Source organism: Pseudochaenichthys georgianus, chromosome 7 (genome assembly GCF_902827115.2).
Source record: "Pseudochaenichthys georgianus chromosome 7, fPseGeo1.2, whole genome shotgun sequence".
NCBI classification, from domain to species: domain Eukaryota; kingdom Metazoa; phylum Chordata; class Actinopteri; order Perciformes; family Channichthyidae; genus Pseudochaenichthys; species Pseudochaenichthys georgianus.
In genome coordinates this window covers 4,950,034-4,972,780 of record NC_047509.1, presented here as the reverse complement: position 1 = coordinate 4,972,780, position 22,747 = coordinate 4,950,034, and the positions used below count along the sequence as shown (strand labels likewise).

At 39.8% G+C, this 22,747-nt stretch overlaps 1 protein-coding gene across 1 annotated transcript in view; it reads left to right on the top strand.

The window, feature by feature from the left end:
• Window positions 1–6,836: 6,836 nt before the first annotated feature.
• Window positions 6,837–22,747, top strand: part of ada (adenosine deaminase) — a 333,413-nt gene continuing 317,502 nt past the window's right edge. Inside the window, exons 1-9 of the mRNA XM_034086173.2 lie at window positions 6,837–6,956; window positions 10,934–10,995; window positions 11,877–11,999; window positions 15,544–15,687; window positions 16,106–16,221; window positions 18,024–18,148; window positions 21,513–21,584; window positions 22,028–22,129; window positions 22,602–22,671. Of these exons, the coding sequence (XP_033942064.2) occupies window positions 6,837–6,956; window positions 10,934–10,995; window positions 11,877–11,999; window positions 15,544–15,687; window positions 16,106–16,221; window positions 18,024–18,148; window positions 21,513–21,584; window positions 22,028–22,129; window positions 22,602–22,671 (934 nt within the window). The remainder of the gene's footprint in view (window positions 6,957–10,933; window positions 10,996–11,876; window positions 12,000–15,543; window positions 15,688–16,105; window positions 16,222–18,023; window positions 18,149–21,512; window positions 21,585–22,027; window positions 22,130–22,601; window positions 22,672–22,747) is intronic.

Here is a 22,747-nt window from a genome sequence, read left to right as displayed (position 1 = left end):
AAACAGAAGCCGTTTGTTCTACAGTATTATCCCACTTAACGCTTAACACTTGTCTATTTAGTTTTAACCTTTATATATACAGTCTATGATTTTAACTTGGAGGCTACGATTAGCATCGTTAGCACCGATGTAGGGTCAGTGTAGGCTACTTATTGTCAGTTTGATTTTTCGTTTAAACCAAAAGCCAAAAAACGGAAATACCTGCCTTTTTCCGTTTTTTATATAAAACGAAAAAACGGGAAACCAACACCGTTTTTCCGTTGTTGTCTGAATAAAAAGACGGATAACGAGAAAACCTAATTAAAAAAAGGTAAGTGTTCGGTCAGTGTATGTTATGTGAGAAAAATGAAAATAACAGCCTTTTTTCGTTTTAAATCAAAAACGAAAAAACGTGAAACCAAAGCTGTTTTCCTGTTTATGTTGTCTGAATCAAAAAACGGATAACAAGAAGACCTAATAAAAAAAACGGTTTGATTTTGGTTTTTGATAACAACTTCATTCAATTTTCCATTTTGTATTGAAGAATGAAGAAAAGCAGTCCGGTGGACCGGAAGTTAAAGAACATATTTCAAAATAAAAGACACAAGGATATGCTGTAAAAGTTAAATCCTGGAACCCAGAAGTCTGACGAGGACAAGTTTATCTCTGCATTCACATGCAGATATGCGTTTATAGAGATCAATACAAGTATGCAAGCACTGTGCATAACTTTATTTAGCTGACTTCCGGTTTGTACTGTGTCGGCAAATCCAGTGTCCAGCTTGTCGCTGTGTGACAACCATTGAACTACGTCATGTTTGTTGCATACCTGTAAGATTTACCTGTGACAAATGTCAGCGATGTGAACAGAACTGTCACCCTACTTTCACCTGCACCCAGCAGCAAGCAGCAGAACGATATATCATACAGTCGACCCCTAAAACAGTTCACACAGTAATGGAACAGTTGTTAATTTGTCCAACTAGTCTCTACATTATGAATTTGATGTTTGTCTAAACTGCTAAGAAGCTGACAGCTGAGTTAGAACAGAAAGACATGCAGGCCATAATCACTAGACGCTCAAAAGAGTGTGTGTAAGGGTTACATGAACTGAACTGAAACACTGTCCATTAGTTGATTAATAAACAAGACATTCAAGTCAAAGTTTTAGGCATTTGCATTTGTAGCACGCTGTAAATATGGACTATGAATGAACACGTGCAATGTGGAAACACACACATAGGTTTATTCTCAATACTCATAACAGTATCAGACACAATGACTTTACTGAGAGTGAAGATGACATGAACATATAGTTACTGTATGGTACTGAAGACAAAATACAGTATATTGCATTTACCTCTTCCTCTCACTCTCTCTCCAAAAGTGGCCTCCATTGTTGTGTACAACAAAGTGTTCAAGCTCAGGTTTCTAAGTGATCTAATTGTATAGCTTTTAACATGTGCATTCTGGGGGCAGGGGTTTGATAATTGAGTGTGGTATTTCAGTGGCAGTGTTTTGCAAACAACACACAGGCTGTCGGTTTTGAATAACGTGTCAAATGTAAATAAGAGTGTGTAGTTATTTGGTCAATCCAGTGTCCAGCTTGTCGCTGTGTGACAACGTCATGTTTGTTGCGATACCTACAAGATGTACCTGTGACAAATGTCAGCGATGTAAACAGAAATGTCGACCTGCTTTCACCTGCACCCAACAGCAAGCGGGAGACATGTTTCAAGTTGTACTTGTGAAGTTACGTCTACAATTAGGAGGGTGAGTAATTAAGCTTTTATTTCTGTAACGTTAAACTTATTGTTTTTCTTCAACAAGTTTGACTATATTGAAAGACAGAGGAGGGACATTATGTGCATTCTTAATGAACATGCTATGTATTTTTGTATGTGTCAGGGTGTTATGCTCCAGGTCCATGAGGACAGGCCCCACAGTGAGTTCAGGATGGAGTGTTACTGTCTTAGTTACCGTCTGGTTCAACATGTTCCTGGGGATTCGGCTCATTCAGACAGGTTAGACACAGCCAATAGTAAAACATCAACTTTAATATAACTAGCACAAGGTAGCTGCTCCCCAGAAATGGACTGACTGGTCTGTGTGTGCTGCACAGAGGTCACAGTTGTGTTTTGTTCCTGTTCTGTTGTTAAAGAGTAATTTTTCTTCGTTCATAGTGTAAAAGTAAATCAATTCATATCAGTATAAGAAGTTGTAAGTATAGAAAAGAACAAAGTCATAAAGGAACAAAGATATGACTTATTTTTTACTCCTTAAAATAGCACAATGTTATTAAACCAAAATGTTACCATAAAAGAAATAATACAAAGCAAACTGAATACGTATTTATTTTGTTTCTCTTCTTACAGGTGGGGCTGAAAGACTGGACCCCCGTTGAGCAGTCACATGACTCCCAGTGGGTCCCCAGTGGGTCCCCAGTACTCAGCTGTACAGAGCAGCAGTGGTACAAACCAAGAACTATGGCAAGTCTGAGAATAATGTCATTGTAATTCAAATGCTAACACTACACACTCATCATGTCTCATCATTTCTATATCTTGCTTAAACCCACAGTGTGTAAAACCAGGCCCGGAAGAGAACATGGCTGGGATGTCCACAAATCCAAAGCAGAGAACAATGTCAGAGAGAGTAAAGTGAGAGATTAGTAGTTATGGGAAAGTAAGCTATGCACACAGAATAGTTGATGTGTTGATGTCTCTGAGAGCTGAGAGCTGCTGGATCTGTCTGCCCTCAAAGTGCCAGGGATCTACAAGGACTTCACCGCTGCTTCTGCACCATAGGTATCCCTGTGAGGTGCCACTAGTGGACTCTGCTCTCGGTAAAGTTCAAGCTGGCAGTCCCATATGAACATCACCATGACAGCTAGAAGTCACACTGCTGCCCACCACTATGCTCCACCACCGTGCTCCACCACGGCCAGATCTACCACTGTCTGGCTACAGACTACAACCATCTGCATGCGTTTTTTGTTGTTGTGAACATCAACAGCTGCCCTTAAGGGGATAGTTCTGGTCTTTTGAAGTGGGGTAGTATATATCCATAATCAGTGTATTACCTACAGTAGACCAGTGGAGAAACATATAGGAGCATAGCCATGTACTGCTGAGGACGTGGGCAGAAGCAACATTTATTTTATTCACCCAAAAAAGCTATATCAGTTTAAGTGTACGTTATTTAATGCTAAATATAGCGATTTTTTTCAGGTGGGCCTTCATTTTTGGGTGGATTGCTGCTGGATTAGGTTTGGCTGCTGTGCTGGTACTCCTGTCTCTCCTACTAACTGGGGTCGTGCCGACCGCTGTCTTCTGGAGGTTATACACTGACTGGATAAGAACCTCAGCCCCATTTCAAACAATCCAAACTATCATCTTAAAGTCTCTTGAGGTCAAGAGTTATGTGCACAACAATGGAGGCCAATATCGGAGAGAGAGTGAGAGGAAGAGGTAAATGCAATATACTGTATTTTGTCTTCAGTACCATACAGTAACTATATGTTCATGTCATCTTCACTCTCAGTAAAGTCATTGTGTCTGATACTGTTATGAGTATTGAGAATAAACCTATGTGTGTGTTTCCACATTGCACGTGTTCATTCATAGTCCATATTTACAGCGTGCTACACATGAAAATGCCTAAAACTTTGACTTGAATGTCTTGTTTATTAATCAGCTAATGGACAGTGTTTCAGTTCAGTTCATGTAACCCTTACACACACTCTTTTGAGCGTCTAGTGATTATGGCCTGCATGTCTTTCTGTTCTAACTCAGCTGTCAGCTTCTTAGCAGTTTAGACAAACATCAAATTCATAATGTAGAGACTAGTTGGACAAAATAATGCTTAACAACTGTTCCATTTACTGTGTGAACTGTTTTAGGGGTCGACTGTATGATATATTGTTCTCCCGCTTGCTGCTGGGTGCAGGTGACAGTAGGGTGACAGTTCTGTTCACATCGGTGACATTTGTCACAGGTAAATCAAAACAGCAGGGGTGTCACACTCAATTTCATCGCGGGCCACATTAGCATTATGGTTGCACTCAAAGGGCCGGTTGTAACTTTAAGACTATATAAATATATATATATGAAATAATGTATTATATTACATTATTGCCTCTGCATTGGATTATTATCGGATAGGGTAATAACTTCATAATTAACTACATCTGAAAGCAAAAGTCTAGGACAAATAATTGCAAGTCTCTTCAGTGCGCATATCACAAAATGAGATGCATTGTGGGACATGTAGTTTATTGGCAACGTGCTTCTGTAAAGCGGCATGTAACCGTATAATAAACGTATTATATTCTTTGCAAGCTCTTGCAGGGCCACATAAAATGAAGTCGCGGGCCGGATTTGGGCCCCGGGCCTTGAGTTTGACACCCCTGTCTTACAGGTATGCAACAAACATGACGTAGTTCAATGGTTGTCACACAGCGACAAGCTGGACACTGGATTTGCCGACACAGTACAAACCGGAAGTCAGCGAAATAAAGTTATGCACAGAGCTTATAAATATATATATATTTATTCATCTCTATAAACGCATATCTGCATGTGAATGCAGAAATAAACGTATCCTCGTCAGCATGGGTGCCGGAAGCAGGGGGGCCAAGGGTCGTCAGACTTCTGGGTCTTTACAGCATTGCCATTATATCCTCCTCTCTTTTATTTTGAAATATGTTCTTAAACTTCCGGTCCACCGGACTGCTTTTCTTCATTCTTCAATACAAAACGGAAAATTGAATGAAGTTGTTATCAAAAACCAAAATCACACCGTTTTTTTATTAGGTCTTCTTGTTATCCATTTTTTGATTCAGACAACATAAACAGGAAAACAGCTTTGGTTTCACGTTTTTTCGTTTTTGATTTAAAACGAAAAAAGGCTGGTATTTTCGTTTTTTTGGTTCTAACGAAAAATCAAACTAACAAAACGTACAGACTTTTTGTATTAGGTTTTCTCGTTATCCGTCTTTTGATTCAGACAACACAAACGGGAAACGGCTTTGGTTTTCCGTTTTTCCGTTATAAAAACTAAAAAAGGCTGGTATTTTCGTTTTTTGGCTTTTGGTTCAAACGAAAACAAAACGTACACGGACCATTACGTAGCCGATTAAAATCATTAACTCGATTTTCACTTACCGCAAAACCGCATGCAGGCACCGTCTGTTTTAACCGCAGAGCGTGTCACAATAGTCCGATATATAAGCATGAAGAACAAACAACCACGGCCGGCTTCAAGTTGTGTTCCTTGGATGAGCTGAGCAGGCAGAGTCCCTGTAGCTTCACGGAGCTGCTAGCGGAGAGACGAGAAGCTAGCAGCAGCAGTCACTTGACAGAGCCATCACTCAATGTGACCACGCCCTAATTGATGCACACACTTTAAGACCTAATATAAATAAAAGGGTCGTGTTAGAAAACAATTCACTCACAGATCCATAATCATGAAGGTGGAACCTAACTATATTCATTATAATATTTATTGCATCCATGGGTAGAAACATGTTTTTTTCTGCTGTAAAGTTGGGCATTTTAACATGGGGGTCTATGGAAATTGCTCCTTTCTGCAGCCAGTCCCTAGCGGCCCATGTATGAACTGCAGTGTGTGGCACTTCCGTATTGGCTTCCCGGCTGTTCCCCAGAGTTTGCCGCTTGGCTGTGATATAATGAGCATAGGCCTTATGCTTAAGCATATGTGATTATAATTGGATTGACGTGTGTAGTAAATATATAATTTCTTTGCTATAACTGGCATCGAGTTCTACACATGAATCATAATTATTATATTCTTTCACACACAGTGACGTCACGAGCTACCCACAATGCAACGCGCACCATATATATATATATATATAAATACGCCATTTTCCTGGAGGTGCAAATATCCTGGAAGTGCAAATATAAACAGCTAGCTAACGTAGCCAGGCAGAGCGCACTAGTTTTTTTTTTCTGAATTAACGACCGAAGAAATCGCTGCATGTCTTCGGATTACATCTCTGGACTTGAGGGGTGTGCTCTAGGTCGTTACCAGCGTAAACTAGAGCTGTGTTGGTTGTCCGATTGCCCGATGGAAAAACTAACCTTGAAAGTGGACTTCGGCGATTTTGGCTGCATCTACGTCTAATTTCTGGAAACACCAGGTGAATACCCCACTTGTCACAATAATATTATCATGCCATTGCATATATGTGGTATTTTAGAGTTGACTAGATATTGATTAAGGCAATAGACTATGATATTCTGCTTGCACCTCGCGTGAAATGGCGGATACCGGAAGTACGGTGTCGCCCTCGGCCCAATACCCGTATGTGTGTGTGAAAGAATAATGTAACATGATGAAATTATGCAATGTATATTATTTACTATGTTTATGTGTAGGTCTATTTCAGCTTGTTCTACCTTTATTGACGTTTCTAATAGATGTATATCTTTCTACTGTTTCTATAATCACTGTATATGTTTTCATATTTGTTATAATATGAATGTATGTGCAATGCCTATGCTGCTATAACAAAACAATTGCTCACTTTTGGACCATTCAACTAAATCCAATCTAATGACAGTTACTTTTTTTAGCCTATACTTTACATACATACACTTTACGTTTGTTTCTTGTTGACATAATTAATTAGCTCGACTGTAAAGCTCTCATCACATGGTTGCAAAGCTGCTGCCATACAGGGCCATTAATCCGTCCACCTGCTGCAGACTACAAACATGTGTTGATCAAAACACCGTGAACCTGCAGCTTCATGTTCAACAGACTCCGGGTTTCTCCGTTGCGGCTTTTTCGTTGTTGCTGTTTGAAAAACGTGAAAGGCGTGTCCAGGAGTCATGCATATAATAGCCAGACGAGCTGCTGCAGGCTTCAGCTCTCTGTGCTCCAGCAGACTCTCCGGCAGCAGGCTCTGTACGATGGCCGAATCTCAGGAAGATGTATTCAACAAGCCAAAGGTACGTTATCAGCAGATGGAACAACAGTGACAGCATTAATGGTTGACATGTAAAGGTATTTGTTATATAAGGGCGTACTTTTTCCTGGGTTGACGCACGTTTTGATTCCCGTAATCTCTGTTTGAGTGCTCATGAATGAAAGAATGACAAGAAAATGCTTTGAAACGTTAAAAAAACTAATTTGAGATTTAACAAAAATACATACTGTAGGGCCATATAGAGCTTTCTGTTTGTGAATAAAACACGGAAGCTTGCAGTTTGACATGTGACTACCGGCTTTACACGCAACACACAGACACTGTGATGACTGAAAAACGCTTTTATAAGTGTTTTTCTTTTCATTGTGCAAGTCGACACACCGTTATCATTTTTGGTCTATATATATATACAATGTTTGCCATGGAGCAAATAAATAAGGCTGATTTTGTGAACTTGGATCCGGCTTCTTAACACCTGGTCTTCTGCATTAGCGTAATACAAGCGTGTGGGAATTCCTTTTAATTCATGAGAGTTTATTCACACTGCAATACAAACACATACAGAAACACATTATCACCGCATTATCTGTGCTTGAATTCTTTATGGTAGTTATTGTATTGGCTGGTATAGAGACAACTGGCTTTCATAACAATGCCTTGAAGTGAAATGCCCCTTTTGTTTACAGCTAGTTGCATAAGCACATTAAGCACTCCTGTGTGAAATGTAAACTCAGTGTTCAGTGTAACCTTTGGAGTGCTGACTGAGCAGGCACCTGGTGCACCAGGAGCTGACAGCCGATAAGAGACAGGAAATGACGAATCCACTAAAAAGAGTGAAGTGAGCTCTGTTTCCACGTGTGTGTGTGTGTGTGTGTGTGTGTGTGTGTGTGTGTGTGTGTGTGTGTGTGTGTGTGTGTGTGTGTGTGTGTGTGTGTGTGTGTGTGTGTGTGTGTGTGTGTGTGTGTGTGTGTGTGTGTGTGTGTGTGTGTGTGTGTGTGTGTGTGTGGTGTGTGTGTGTGTGTGTGTGTGTGTGTGTGTGTGTGTGTGTGTGTGTGTGTGTGTGTGTGTGTGTGTGTGTGTGTGTGTGTGTGTGTGAGAGAGATCATGAATCATTAAAGGAGAGGCCACGGGTCTGTGGAGACTGCTTGCAGAGATAGTCTCATTAAATATGCATTTGCTTTGTGCAAATTATAGGCCTACTGTATGATATCCGTGCTTCATTCATACACTTACTAAAGTAAAAATGACAGTGTGTGCTTATAAATGGAATTGATAGGATACAGTAACCAATCATTACTTTCTAGTAGTGTTTAAAGGTGGGGTATGTAATTTATTTCAGAAACACTTTTTGTTATATTCCATGGAATGCTCTTAACATCCCGATAGCAATGAATACATTAAATGCTTTGACAATAAATAAATAAATACATTAAAAAAATTGTAGCGCTGGAAAAAGCACGACCAATCATTTTAGCCGACCCGGCTAAAGTAACTGGATGGCCTACCTGCCTGTCAGCCTTCCATCTGTGCACACATTTATCTCGTGCCCTCATTGGTCATGTGCGCGTTCGTGTGTGTTGGAGAAGGGGCTCTGTGAGGAAGTCTGAAGGAAGAGGCAGAATTTTTCCGGTTGTGTTCTTTCAAATTCTAGCGCACTCGAGGTGGTTTCTCCAAAATGACATCAATAATTGCAGGAAAAACCTGTGCATATTTTTATTTGTTAAGAAAAATGACCTGGAAGATAAATCAATAATGAAAATAGTTTGTTTTATTTTCCTTCAATCAATCAATCAACTATTTGCTTTGGTCAAATATCTGTTGTAGGTTTACAGTGATATACAACTGGATCAGATAAGGAAACAAAAGTGTCAAAACCCTCACAATTGAGAAACCTAAACTACAATATGTGTGCCACTTTCTTTTGTAATATTGTCTGGTTGCAATAAGCTTCTGATTCTATACATTTTCACAAATACAAAACTTAAATAAAAACGGATTCTGGTCGAAGGCAAAAGGTTTTATTGGTTGAGTTACAACTGTAATTTGGTGCGGTGATTCTCATTAACTATACATGAACAATGTCATTAGTATGCAATTACTTATATAAATCACCACATTGTGCTGCAGGAAGTGCAGTGTGTACTGAAAGAGTATCCTGGTGTTGTTTATGGGTTAACCATCTGCAAACGGTCTCATCACATCAGGCTTTTAAGGGAAGAAAATAGATGTAAGCAACATAGAGGCTCAAGCTGCTAACATATCTCTATGGTGTAAACATTTTATCTCAAGATCTTTCCTAGTCTTTTACCACACAGTTGGACACGGATGTACCACAAGCATGCTTTTGCTTTCTCTATGAGCAGTGAGATAAGGAAGCATGATAAAATAGCAGTTGGTCACACTCATCGTTTATTTAATTATATATTAACGGCTTATTTCAGCATATTTTCTTGATTACTTAAAGGAGACCTATCATGCCATATTTGAATAATATATTGTAGGGCCATATCTATATAAGGTATATTTATACGTTTTCTTTTTCAAAATACCAAACAGATCATGCATTTTAGCCATGCCTCATTTCGCTCTCCTCCACCCTGTCTTTGCATGCGCTGCAGCTGACCACGCCCCCCTGCAAAGGAGGGGGCCGAGTTACGAGCGGCATGTTACCATGCTGTTACCATGCTGTTGCCATGCTGTTGCCATGCTGTTACCATGCTGTTGCCATGCTGTTGCCATGCTGTTACCATGCTGTTGCCATGCTGTTGCCATGCTGTTACCATGCCAGGGCAACCTCTCATTCCCCTGATTGGTGGAGAGTTGGCCATATAGGCGGAACTCCTCGTCACTGACGTCAGACTATTTTCAAGTCTGGATCAGATCCGTTAAAGCCCCGTTTCTAGAGATTTGGGTACGGAGGAAAAGAGAGAGGGTTGTGTTTTCTGACACTTGGTGAGTTCCCTGACACACCGGGGACACATTCATGTATAAAAGACGTACAAAGGTGCATTTTGCATGATAGGCCCCCTTTAATGAATAATTTGTGACTCACATTGTATGAGTGGGAAAAGGACCTTCTATTTGCAATGTATCTCCTCATATCCAAGGTAGTGCCTTTAAATGTTTTGTTTTCAACTAAAGTGGAAAGATACTCAATTTATAATAATACCAAACTGACAACAGCAAATATTAACACCAACAGCAAATATTCACATTTGTGGGCTTGAAGGCTGAGCTGATTAATTCCATTTGAATAATTATTAATTGTTGTAGTGGCACGCACGAGAAATATTGAAAAGCTGATGACTGACGTATTTCTAACAGGATTTTGTTCATGTTTTAGTTGTCGTTATTGTTTTGACTTTAAGATGTAGTCATTTATTTATCATTGACTGCTCTTTTTTTAATCTCTATGGATCCAACATGTTTACTGATATTTTAACTAATGTTGAATTTTGTCTTAACATTCAGTTGTTCATCCATGTTGGATCACTCAGTCAAAAGTTATTAGTGAAAAAACAAGGGCCTTGAAGTTGGCCGTACTAAATCACTATCCCAAATAAAGTCTTGCTGAAGCAGAAGAGAACAAGCTGCTTCTTATTCACAACCACACTCATTTTATTTTCTTCTTTCCAAACACAAAATATGAATTCAATATCTGCTGTCAGATTTCGTTTCAGTTTGACCACACCCTGACTGATGTACACAAATAAGACTTCAGAGGAGAAGCGTAAATATATCTGTCATCTGTCTGAATAAATCAGAGCTCTCGACGCTTGAAGGAGAGCCAGAACATTCAACTAGTTTAACCCTTCTCTTGCCTCGAACCACTCGCTGATCAGTCATGTCGCTGCATTCACAATGGGTGGCAGCTAAAAGACTGAATAATTGCAACCCCACCATCAAGGAACTTTTGCTCAGTTTTTTCCCTCTGATCTGTAGAACTACTTTTGATTGACAGGTTAATAAAACATTTTGGTTTATCTTCCTCCTCGACAGGTTGAGCTTCATGTGCACCTCGATGGAGCCATCCGGGTGCAGACCATTCTCGATGTTGCCAAGTGAGTTATTAAGAAAATATAATTGTTCCTTTATGAAGTTTGAAAAGCTACTCCACCCGTTTGGTTGAATACAGTATTTATAAATATTAATAATGGATAAGGTAACTATAGAGCACCAGCTTATAGACATACTGGCATTTTAGAGGTATAATGCTCGAGCCAATAAGCAATAGGAAATTAAAACTGCAAGTGCCCATAAAAGTCAAATTGATGAGCTAAAAATGCTAAAGTGCTAAAGGGATAATACAGGATACATTGGGTAAAGATTCTCTGTGTGTAACAGATATTGTTTTGAGCAGCTTTAACTACAAAAGCTTCAAAACATCACACAACAGCAACCCACTGTTCAACTTTAAAGGGGCCCTTTTACGCTCTTTTGGGGTTTTCCCTTTTCTTGTAGTGTGTAAACTAACTGCATGTAAATGGTGCGACTGCCTGAAACACCTCCATTTGACTCCTTTGTTTACTTCCTGAACATAGTGACGTCACTACGTAACACTTTCGCTCCTATTGGCTAGCGCTCCGACACATTGAACGTGATAAGCTAAGGGGCGGAACATCTCTAAGTGGTTGACCAATCACAACAGAGCTAACTAAATAACCAGCTAATCAATCGGAGCAGACTGGGCTCTGGTTTCAGACAGAAGGTGAAAAGAAGTGCTTCAGCACAGGCAGTATGAGAAAAATAAAGAGCTTTTTGAACATTAAAGCATGGAGACTTGTCACAGTAGAGACACCAAATACTAATATGAACCTGAAAATGAAAATGAGAAAAATAGGGCCCCTTTAAGAGTTTGTCGATTTTGGGTTACATTTAAATACATCTTTAAATGTCAAAACTGTCCCTGAACTGTTTAATTTCCCCCCTCACTTTTCTCCAGGAGACGCGGCATCCATCTGCCAGCAAACACCAAGGAGGAGATGACGCAGATTATTATCCTTGAAGAGCCGGCCACCCTCACGAAGTTCCTGGGGAAGTTTGCAGCGTACATGCACGTGGTTGCGTAAGTGCTGACATGTTTCATTCAATGACTCCGTTTAAGAGGCAGTTTAATTATTGCCAACGGTGTTTTCTTGCTGAACAGGTGACGGGGAGTGCAAAGTGCCAGATTGGAAGTGTTCAAGAGTCAGGGTTCACTTTGTTAGTGTTGCAGGAATGTTTCTCCACCACCTGTGTGAGGGTAAATGTCCAGGCAGCAATCAACACACATGCACAGTTATATTATCTGCGTTATGATGCATTTGAAGGGTTAAAAGCGGAGTGGATTTTAAATGCCAGACATGCGGAACAGGAACACATCATTATCGAGATCAAGTGACACCCTGGCAACCAAACTAAGAGGAGAGGAGAGTCTTATATTTAGTCGTCCAGTGACAGGGCTGCTGAACTGTTAAGAAAAGACCAAATAAAGACACAAAAAAGCGACCAACAATGGCGGTCTGTAGAGGCCGGGCTGCAGCGCGCAATTCTGCTGAATGGCCCCTCTTGTATCGAGGCTCTTGAAAGCCCTGTGTCCAACAACATTGGGAACATGCTAGCTGAGTTTAGCGCATGCAGAATTGTTGTATAAGCTCAGTGGCTGATGTGTGTGCGGGGGGTTAAGGAGAGGATGCTGGAGAACAAAATGCATTCTGTGTGAATGCTGGAAGCTGTGTTGTGCGTCATGTGATGTGGGAAAGGAAAGGGTGACATGGAGCTGTGTTCTTTCTATTATTGTCGCAACACTAAAGTGTATTGTCATCTGGTACAATCATGCCGGCAAGACAAACAAAAAATATTGCAGCTGAACATTTTGAAAATTACAAGGGTACGGTTTGAATGAAAATGTTTGTGGCGAGGAAGGGCGCCTGAAAAAACGCTATGTCTTTTTTGTTTTTAATTCTGCACAGCTCTCCACTTTTAATTATAGTATTTTTTTATATCTTTTGTTATATTTATGTGGATATTCGCTTTAGTTTTTATCTGATATAATAGTCATCAAAATGGTTATATAATTGCTCTATTTTTGCTCCTTTTACTAAAACTTTTCCCTTTTTCTTTGTCTATTAATGCACCATTTAAACCAGGGGCGTCAAACTCAAATACACAGTGGGCCAAAATAAAAAAATTGGTACTAGTCGAGGGCCGGACTGGTTCAATGTTTATAGCTAAATTTATTGCACATATTAAACCTGGAACTAACAAAGCTTAGATTATTGCCTATAAAAACAACATTAAATAATCAGTTGCATTCATTTCTTATGGATCTATCTGCAGCTTTTCCGGAGTCATTTCTTATGATTACATTTTTCCACAGGCCAACAACAGCTTCAAAAAAACTATTCCCCTCAAAGAACAAAACAAACATGCCCTGTTGTCGTGAAAGACAAAGTAAACATCCATGTAAACTCAGTGTGCTGCTCTGATGCTAGCTCAAGCAGATACTTGGCATTTCATCTTGGGTGCAAGGTCATCGATGTTTGGGCTCAGGCTCTGAGCGGAGGAACCCCTCAGGATTGACTGAAGGTGTGCGTGCAATATACCGGCGGGCCAGATCTAATAGTATTTAGAAATTATCCTGCGGGCCGAAATTAAATCCACCAAGGGCCTGATTTGGCCCCAGGGCCTTGAGTTTGACACATGTGCTCTAAACCATAGCAAGCACCTCATATGTGTAGAGTCGACCTACTTGGCAATGAACCCAATTCTGATGTTGTTAAAATATGTTCTGGTTAGTTTCCTGACCGAGCAATGAATTAACCAATCGTTGCAGTTCTTACAAACATTTGATTTTTTATTTTTTTTTATTTTGATTTTGATATACTTTATTAATCCCCGTGGGGAAATTGTTTCTCTGCATTTGACCCATCCTAGTGTTAGGAGCAGTGGGCAGCCATTTTGAACAGCGCCCGGGGAGCAGTGTAGGGAACGGTGCCTTGCTCAGGGACACCTCGGTAGCACTTGGTCTTGCCGGGACTTGAACTGGTGACTTGAACTGGTGACCTTCCAACTGGTGACCACCTTCCTGCCAAGCCAAGTCCCTATCGACTTCGCCACCACCGCCCATTCAACAACATTCTTGCAAATGCATCGATTAGTATAACGGTTGGCAAGGCTAACTTTATATGACACATTTTACTTTGCTGTGTTGTAATGGCCAATCAATCCTTTATGACCTGTGGCACAAACTGATGCTGCCTTTCTGATGCAATTTGAAGTGTTTGTCAGAAGGGAAGCTGAATACATTTAATAAATCCTACTCTTCTTAAAGTCACACTAACCTCCATTTAGCAAAAACAATTCTCCAATCAGTTGCATACAGTATTTCACTTTTCCCCGCTACCTCTTTAAATCCTTAAGTGTATGTGGAAAATAGTTTTACATTAGTCCCATGAAACAGTATAAGTTATATACTTATATAAGTATACTTATATAAGTATAAGTATAACTCACTATTAGTGAGTTATAACTATTTGAAAGATGGTGCACATTATGTGTAGGAGGTAGTTAAATGAAATTAATGCTATGATATCAGTGACTGTTAATTATTATACTGCTAGATTTAAAAGCTATCATAGTTAATATGATGAATTAGCTGTGTATTATTTGTACATCTAAGACAGGGGTGTCAAACTCAATTTCATCGCGGGCCACATCAGCATTATGGTTGCACTCAAAGGGCCGGTTGTAACTTAAAGACTATATAAAAATACATATATAAATAGATAATATACATCAAATAATGTATTATATTACATTATTGCCCCTACATTGGATTATTATCGGATAGGGTAATAACTTCATAATTAACTACGTCTGAAAGTCTAGGGCAAACAATTGCAAGTCTCTTCAGTGAGAAGTCACAAAATGATTTAAAAAGAAAAGTCAAATTCAGAGAAAAAAGTCAAATTTGAGATGCATTGTGGGACATGTAGTTTATGGGCAACGTGCTTCTGTAAATCGCCATGTAACCGTATAATAAACATATTATATTCTTTGCAAGCTCTTGTGGGGCCACATGAAATGAAGTCGAGGGCCGGATTTGGCCCCCGGGCCTTGAGTTTGACACCCCTGATCTAAGAGAACAGATTTCATTTAATTTCAAACCTTTATTTAACCAGATTGGGCCCTTGAGTTCATAGATCTCTTTTTCAAGGGAGACCTGCAGCATATAGGTTCCACATGAAACATAAAACAAACATAAAACAATAAAGGACATTATATTTACAGACTACATTTACATAGTTATCGACGTTTACAAGTACCCATGGTATCAAAAAGCATTTCACTTAGCCTAGCTTTAAAAACATGCTGAGGAATGAGATTGCTCAGTTTCAATTCTTGCTGAAGACTGTTCCGAGCAAGTGGAGCTGCGCAGATAAAAGCTCTTACCTAAGACAGTCCTTGCTCTTGGCACATGTAACAACACTACATCATGCGATCTCAGACAATAGCTGTTGCAACTCTGTGTGTTATCAGAGAGCAGATATAATACGGGAGTTTACCCAACATGGCTTTATAATCAGAGCCAAAGGTCAATGTCATTCATATGTTGTTGTTTTTTCCAGTGGAGACCGAGAGGCCATAAAGAGGATCGCCTATGAGTTCGTTGAAGACAAAGCCAAGGAGGGGGTGATTTATGTGGAGGTCAGATACAGCCCACATTTTCTGGCTAACACAAAAGTGGATCCCATACCATGGAACCAGGAAGAGTAAGTCATTTCTGTAACTTTTAATTGTTTTAGGCAGGGATATATTAAGCTTAACTCAGAATCAGATCCTCTAGTAGTCACACAGAGGGGAAATGTACATTGTTACAGCAAAAGTAAAGTGGCACAATGTTAAATAAGAGATATGCATAAAGTATTGAAGATAAAAATTACGAATGATAATTTACAAAAGTACACGTCCAGGTGGACCACTATAAGTACAGTAACAGTATTTAAAGTGTAGCAAGTGCGATGGCATCCAGATAACAGTAGCACAAATAAAAGTATATATTGCACAGTTATGACAGATTGTCTTACAGTAGTTGAGTTGTCTAACTAAGAGATCGCATCCTGTACAAATACATTATAATATGTATATGTATATTGCACATAAATCACAGTCATTGTTTCCTCCACTCAGAGGGGACCTGAGCCCGGACGAGGTGGTGCACCTGGTCAACGAGGGCCTCAGTGACGGGGAGCTGGCCTTCAATATCAAAGCCAGGTCCATTCTATGCTGCATGCGCCACATGCCAAGTAATGAACTGTTGCCTGTCTGCCCAAACATCTTTGTGAGATAAGGCTCCTAATGTACCGTCTTCTGCGCTGTCTCTAAGCTGTTGTTGTTAGATAACGAGTGAGAGCAACACAGAAAGACACAAAAAGCAATATGCTCAAAATGATAAAGCTAACATGTGGATTTGAAGCTGGTTTAATTTACATGTTTACTAACTAAGTTTAGCGTGTTAGCATTCTAGCACTTGCTAATTAGCGTTAACAAAAAATACAGACGGTCATTTAATTACTATTGCGGGTATTTATTTGAAAAAAAATGACAATTTATAACTTTGCCTTGATAGTGGCGCTAGATGAAATGTCGGGCGATCACCAAGTTTTTAGGATATATCCTCTGGGGACTATGAATGTCTCTACTATGTATCATAGCAGTCCATTCAATAGTTCTCAAGATATTTATGTTAAAGAAAAAGATTTTCAAATGGTTGGTGGCATTAGAGAATAAATCAGGATGCAATTTGTTGACAACCTATAGTTGTTGTTGATATATTTAAATCTGGACTAAAGTTGCGAACCAAAGATCAAAAGACTGAAAATACTAACCCTAGCTAATGAGAAGTCAATGTTCTGCAGATGACATTGGACAGTGCATATACAGTATTAAGTGGTTGCTAATAGTGTTGGTCCAACATGACAACAGCAGTGCCAAAATACTTTCTGCAGTCTTTAAGCTGCACAAGTTAAAGTAACTGTTGTAACGCAAGAAGGGGCTGTAGGCACAAGTCTGTTGCAAATCAGAATCTGGTTGGTTGCCAAATAGGTTTTCACATATAAGGAATTGTCTTTTGGGTATTGGTTCATAGCATGGACCTAATTGGAGAAACATTTAACTAAATAATGAAAGCAAGTTATATAAAAACAAGTAACATGACAGATTACAGTACAAATATTTAAAATATGTGTATACAAATGTGTTCTGCTCCATTTATGCAGCTGTTTCCTGTGTAGCCCAGCAGCCAAGTGCAGTTAATATCTGCCATTCTGTTTTTCACATTACAGCTCTTGCAAAAACATGTTGTAATATTATCCCACAGGGACCGATTACATCTTTATGTACCAGACTTCCTGAACGTATTGAGGATATCTGATTGTGGTATTATACTGCTGATGAGAAGTGCTATTTTAGGATGATTGTTTAAGCTATAGCATTAATGTATGGCGCCAAGTAGGTGCTGAAACAGTAGGCTATCTTTCATATACTGCAAACTAATCTACATCAAGTGTATGGTGATCTTGGATGTATGAAACGTTTTGGTTTTGTAAAAGTAATGTTTTCATACATGTAATCAAAGCCAAGATGTGAGAGGAGAAAATAAAGGAATATGCCAAGTTACTTTTCTGCCAAGAGTTAAATGAGAACACTGATACAAATCTCATGTCTGTTAGGTACCAGTTAGCTTAGCATGAACGACTCGAACAAGTAGGAAGTAGCTAGCTTGGCCCTGTTACAAATTGCAAAGTCATCCTAATTTAAGCTAAGCTAAGCTATCTGGTGGTAGCTTCATATTTACCATATAGACATGAGAGTGCTATCAAATGTATCATCTAACTCTTGGAAACAAAGCTAAAAAGCACACCAACATGTCTACTATTCCTTTTAGACACACACAGCTACTTCCACATGTCTTGTGCTCGTCATAGATATAGATTGAGGCAAACGGATGTAGCATGATTTTTTGACAATCATCACATTTCATCGTTTGCATGTTTTTTAGTTGACAGGACTTTACTGTTTAGTAATATGTGTGTTTTAAATTCTCCAGGCTGGTCCATGGACATTGTGGAGCTGTGTAAGAAATATCAGAAAGAAGGAGTGGTTGCCATTGATCTGGCAGGTGACGAGTCCCTAAACTGTGAAGCCAATCCAGGGCACAGGAAGGCCTACGAGGTGAGCGTGTGAACACATCAACATAATACTAAAAGACAGTTTTACACACGAGGGAGTTTACATATGTTTTGGTTTCATCCTTTGGCATGTCTGGTATACTTAATTCATAGCCTAATAAGTCAAACACAATAAGGTGTAGGCCATAGCAACAACAGCAACAATAGAGCTGAACAAAAACTGCTGCATCAACAAGAGCTGAGTGTGTTGTGCTTGTATGTGTTGAAGTGTGAATACTGGAAGAAAATTGCAAACGGTGTAAATACATAATGAGGCTGCTTACCTTGCAATCAAACCCAGTGGGCATCATTTCTACTAATAGCATATTGCACTATTATGAGGTTGTACAAACCTTTTAAAGTCCACCTCATGTTCCCACAGGCTGCATGCTAATGGAATATGATTGAGTTGTATGCTCCAATAACTTCCAGGAATCCTAAGGGAATTTTGTAAAGGTGTGTGTTGTCGCTACAGAGAGGATGGGTTTCGCTTTCGGAGAGTCAAGACTAAAATCTATGACCACTATTGGATGGCTTGCCCTTTAATCTTGGCTAAAGTGTAGGTTAGCATGTTAGCTCAAATGTTTAAGTCACCACATTACCTTGGCCAGGGACGTGCACAGACATTTGGAGGGGCGAAAAAAAACACAAGGCCTTTTGAAAATTCTAACTTGTTTTTAATGTAAAAGGTTCATAAAATAAAACACAATGTCATTGCAACTGCTAAATTCGTTATTCAGTCATATTTTTTGTTTTGCGGTCCATATCTCATTAAAATATCTAATGTTGGAAACTATTAAAGAAAATTTGAGGACAATTCTGTTTTAAGTGGTTTTACCATTGTAACTTCTGTGCAGACATGATAGAATAGGGCTTCTAACTAATTACATTAAATAAACAAGTTCAATACGCATTATTCTTATCATTCTTTATGAGCGCAGTAACGGTAAGGTATCTGATTATTTATTTAGTATCCCATAACTTGATAACAGAGATGGTCAAATTAAAGTGGTAGAGACATGGCAGAAATCCTACAATAAAGCGGGACAGTGAAGAGGGCTATCAAGAAAATAGCCGACGGTGTCAAGAGGAAGTAAAGTCCCCTGGTTTGTCCCCTATTCTCTAACTGCCATGAGAAAACTCCAAATCAATGTAAGCATATTTAAAAACGGGGACATTTCCGATTGGCCACCTAAGCCATGCAGGCATTTGGTAATATGATCCCCATAGCCATATGAGGCCGGACTCGGAGGGCTTTCCTTTCAGCTGTCAGATTGTAAACAAAGTCACGTGATTGGGGACAGATGACAGCGCTGACAAGGTGTGTTTCCCGCAGCGAGAAACTGCAATACTAAGTGTGGGCTTATCATGTTGATTCGGCCACAAAAACTCTCGCTCTCTCCAAAGGGGCGGGGCAGGTCAGCCAAAAAGGGCAAACGGGCTGTTGCTCGGGCAACATTAGCCCGTACCTGTGCACGTCCTTGTCCTTGTCCTTGGCTGTAGACGCCATCAACCATCAACTAATGTGCTGATCTCATTTCTCAGACTTGTTTTGCACTGGATTTTTTTTATTATTACCAGCATGACCCTTATCTGTGTTGGTTACAGATAAATGTCTTTATCTGTAACCAACACAGAGCTGAAGTAAAACCTAACACTCTGAAAAACAATTTCCTCTTAAGCACCGACTGCTCTCAGGAAAAATCCAATTTAGTTTTCAGCCAGCATTTATTGATTAATTCAGAGAGTACCTCGGTAGTAAATCAATTTGGCTGTCAGATTGAATGCGTTACATTAATCACTTAATACACTATAGTGCACGGCGTGGAACAACTCTGACCTGAAATGAAATATATGGAAAAAGGATAGGTGATGTCAACACAGAGACAGTTTGTATTATTTCAGCCATTACCGTAGACATGATATAAGAGGAGGAAGTGTCCTATAGACATCTTGGCGGTACTGGTGATTAGCTTTGCTATTCTGTTATTACAAGTTGTGTTATGTGTGCGTTGACGTAATAGTGTAGAGGGGGAAAGATGGACAGTAAAACGGAATTAATTCTTGACTTATGAGTCCTTGGCCTCTAAGTGACTCATACTTGAGATACGTTTCCAATCTTTATTCCAGACTCAAGGTGCAAAAAGACAAAACACACATCAATAACTAAGATAAACACAAAACAGATAAACAGATCAAATCAGTCCAATCACAGCTAGCCACACATGCTCACTGTGCGCCAATGTCTTCAAATCAAGTTTTATTTATATAGCACATTTATAAACGATTTTTGGTGGAGCCAAAGTGCTGCACATATAATAAAAATAGCCTACAGTAGAGACACTTTACAGCAAATACAACAGCACAGATGGTTCAGAATATCAGTATGAGAAATATGACACCCTCTGCCCTTAGACCCTCTGTCCTCAGACCCTCTGTCCTCAGACCCTCTGTCCTTAGACCCTCACATCGTACAAGGAAAAACTTCCAGAGAAAACCCACAGTTTAAGGGAACATGGGAGAAACCTCAGGGAGAGCAACAAATCCGAATCATGGAAGAGAACCGGGTAGAACTCTTCACAGGGTTAATTAAAATCGAGATAACATGATTGTCCGAGTCGTCTAGGCGACACATGAATTTATACATTAACTTTCTTAAAAAGTGCTTGACAGGTGATCACACTAAATTAAATATGTAAAATCGGTATTGTTTTAAATTGTTTCCGATTGTTTTAATTGACATACTTTTTATAACTTTATTGAATTCTGGTTACTTTGTCCGCATGTGTGTTTTTATGAATGACTGGAATATGTGTGATTCATTAAATAATTTAGTGTTTACTTTTCTTATGTTTAATGAATAAATCATGTTATTCTGTAGGTTCCCTTTAAGTACCGTGTTATATCTGGTGTGGATAAGTGAGTCATAATTACATAATGTTTACTTTCCAACTATATTATACATATTGTGCAATTCTCCAGAAATGTGTTTTCACCGTGAAGTTTAGTGACGTTTTGAAATCCTGTCGAGCAGCATCGATGAATGGAAGAGAAAAGAAGCTTCAATAATCAACAAGAAGCAGAACTCAACGAGCAGAGTCCACACACCAATATCGAAAGTTATCTTCATAACTGCATGACCTCAAGATATCTGCAGATTAGGCTCGCGACACGCAGTGCGTCAAAGGTTAAGAACGCAAAGAAGAAAACATCTTCATGCACAAACCAGAGGGCTCGTTGTGCGACATATGTTTTCATAATGAAACAAATGAAGTTAGCACAAACATGTAATGTGATGCTGGAGTACTGCAGATGTGAAACCCAGATGTTTAGTTGCTGACGTACTTCACGGTTGATTTTGTTGACAGGAAGCAGTGCGCTGTGGAATCCACAGAACCGTCCACGCAGGAGAGGTGGGCCCGCCGTCTGTGGTGAAGGAGGTGAGCGAGCAACAATAACGAGACATTACTGAACTGAACTCCGTGTCGAACGAGAACTTAAGTGCCTCTGCAATTAAGCAAAAACAATGAACACAATGGAAATGAGTTAAGCGGCTATTGGAGGCAGGGATCCAAAAGAAACAAGACGCTGGTCAGTTGAAGATTTAGTGTGTCTGGAAAATACATTGCACTGGTCACCAAAGGGACACACAAACACAATTCAAATGTGGATGCATGAGATTGGAAGCTGCTGCCCCCCGGCCCCCTTAGTGTACAACTACAGTATGTCTCACTCTCATAATAAGCAGCCACAGGTCAGACGTGCCACAGCAGTTGCTTCTACAAATAGCCTGCAGATTCTGCTGACATTAACAAGAAGGAGGGATTTCTTTCTTCGTGGATCATAACCTTTTGCCTCCTAACCCCTGTCCTGATATGCTTAGGCTGTAGAAGTGCTGAAAGCTGAACGTGTCGGACACGGCTACAGAACCCTGGAAGACCAAGTTTTGTACAAGAACCTGCTGGCTCAGAACATGCACTTCGAGGTGAGGAAATGTCCAGAATAAATACCGTTTTCATCACATCTGCATCGCCAACACAAATGAGCCCGTTATTGCCCTGTCTCGTTAACCGTGGATCATTTGTATCATGTACTTACAACTATATACTGGTATGGAAAACAGTGACCTCTAGTGGAGCCTCCAGTCATAGCTGACGGAAAAACAACAGCAGCAAATTAATGGAAAATGCAAATGATTATTATAGTCTTCCAAGAGTCACATGCATGTACACACCAGGGCAAATTAGACTCTACTCCCACTTAGTATTAAGTGGCAGCTATTATATACACAACACCTGGGGAGCATTGAAGGGGTTGGCGCGGTGCCCACGAGCCGAGTCTCCGTTGATTGGTCCTTTACGGGACTTGAATCGGCGACCCTCTGCTTTCCAAAGCAAGTCCTTACAGCCTGAGCCCCGTGATGTTACTCAGTGCTTCCTGTGCTGCTCCCGTTGCAGGTGTGTCCTATTTCCAGTAAGCTGACAGGTGCCTGCGACCCAGACTTCACCAAGCATCCTGCCATCACGTGAGCCGTCTCGATTTTAAATGGCAGTCTGGTAAATATATCTTGCATTAAAGCAGTATTTAATTTAATTGGATGCAA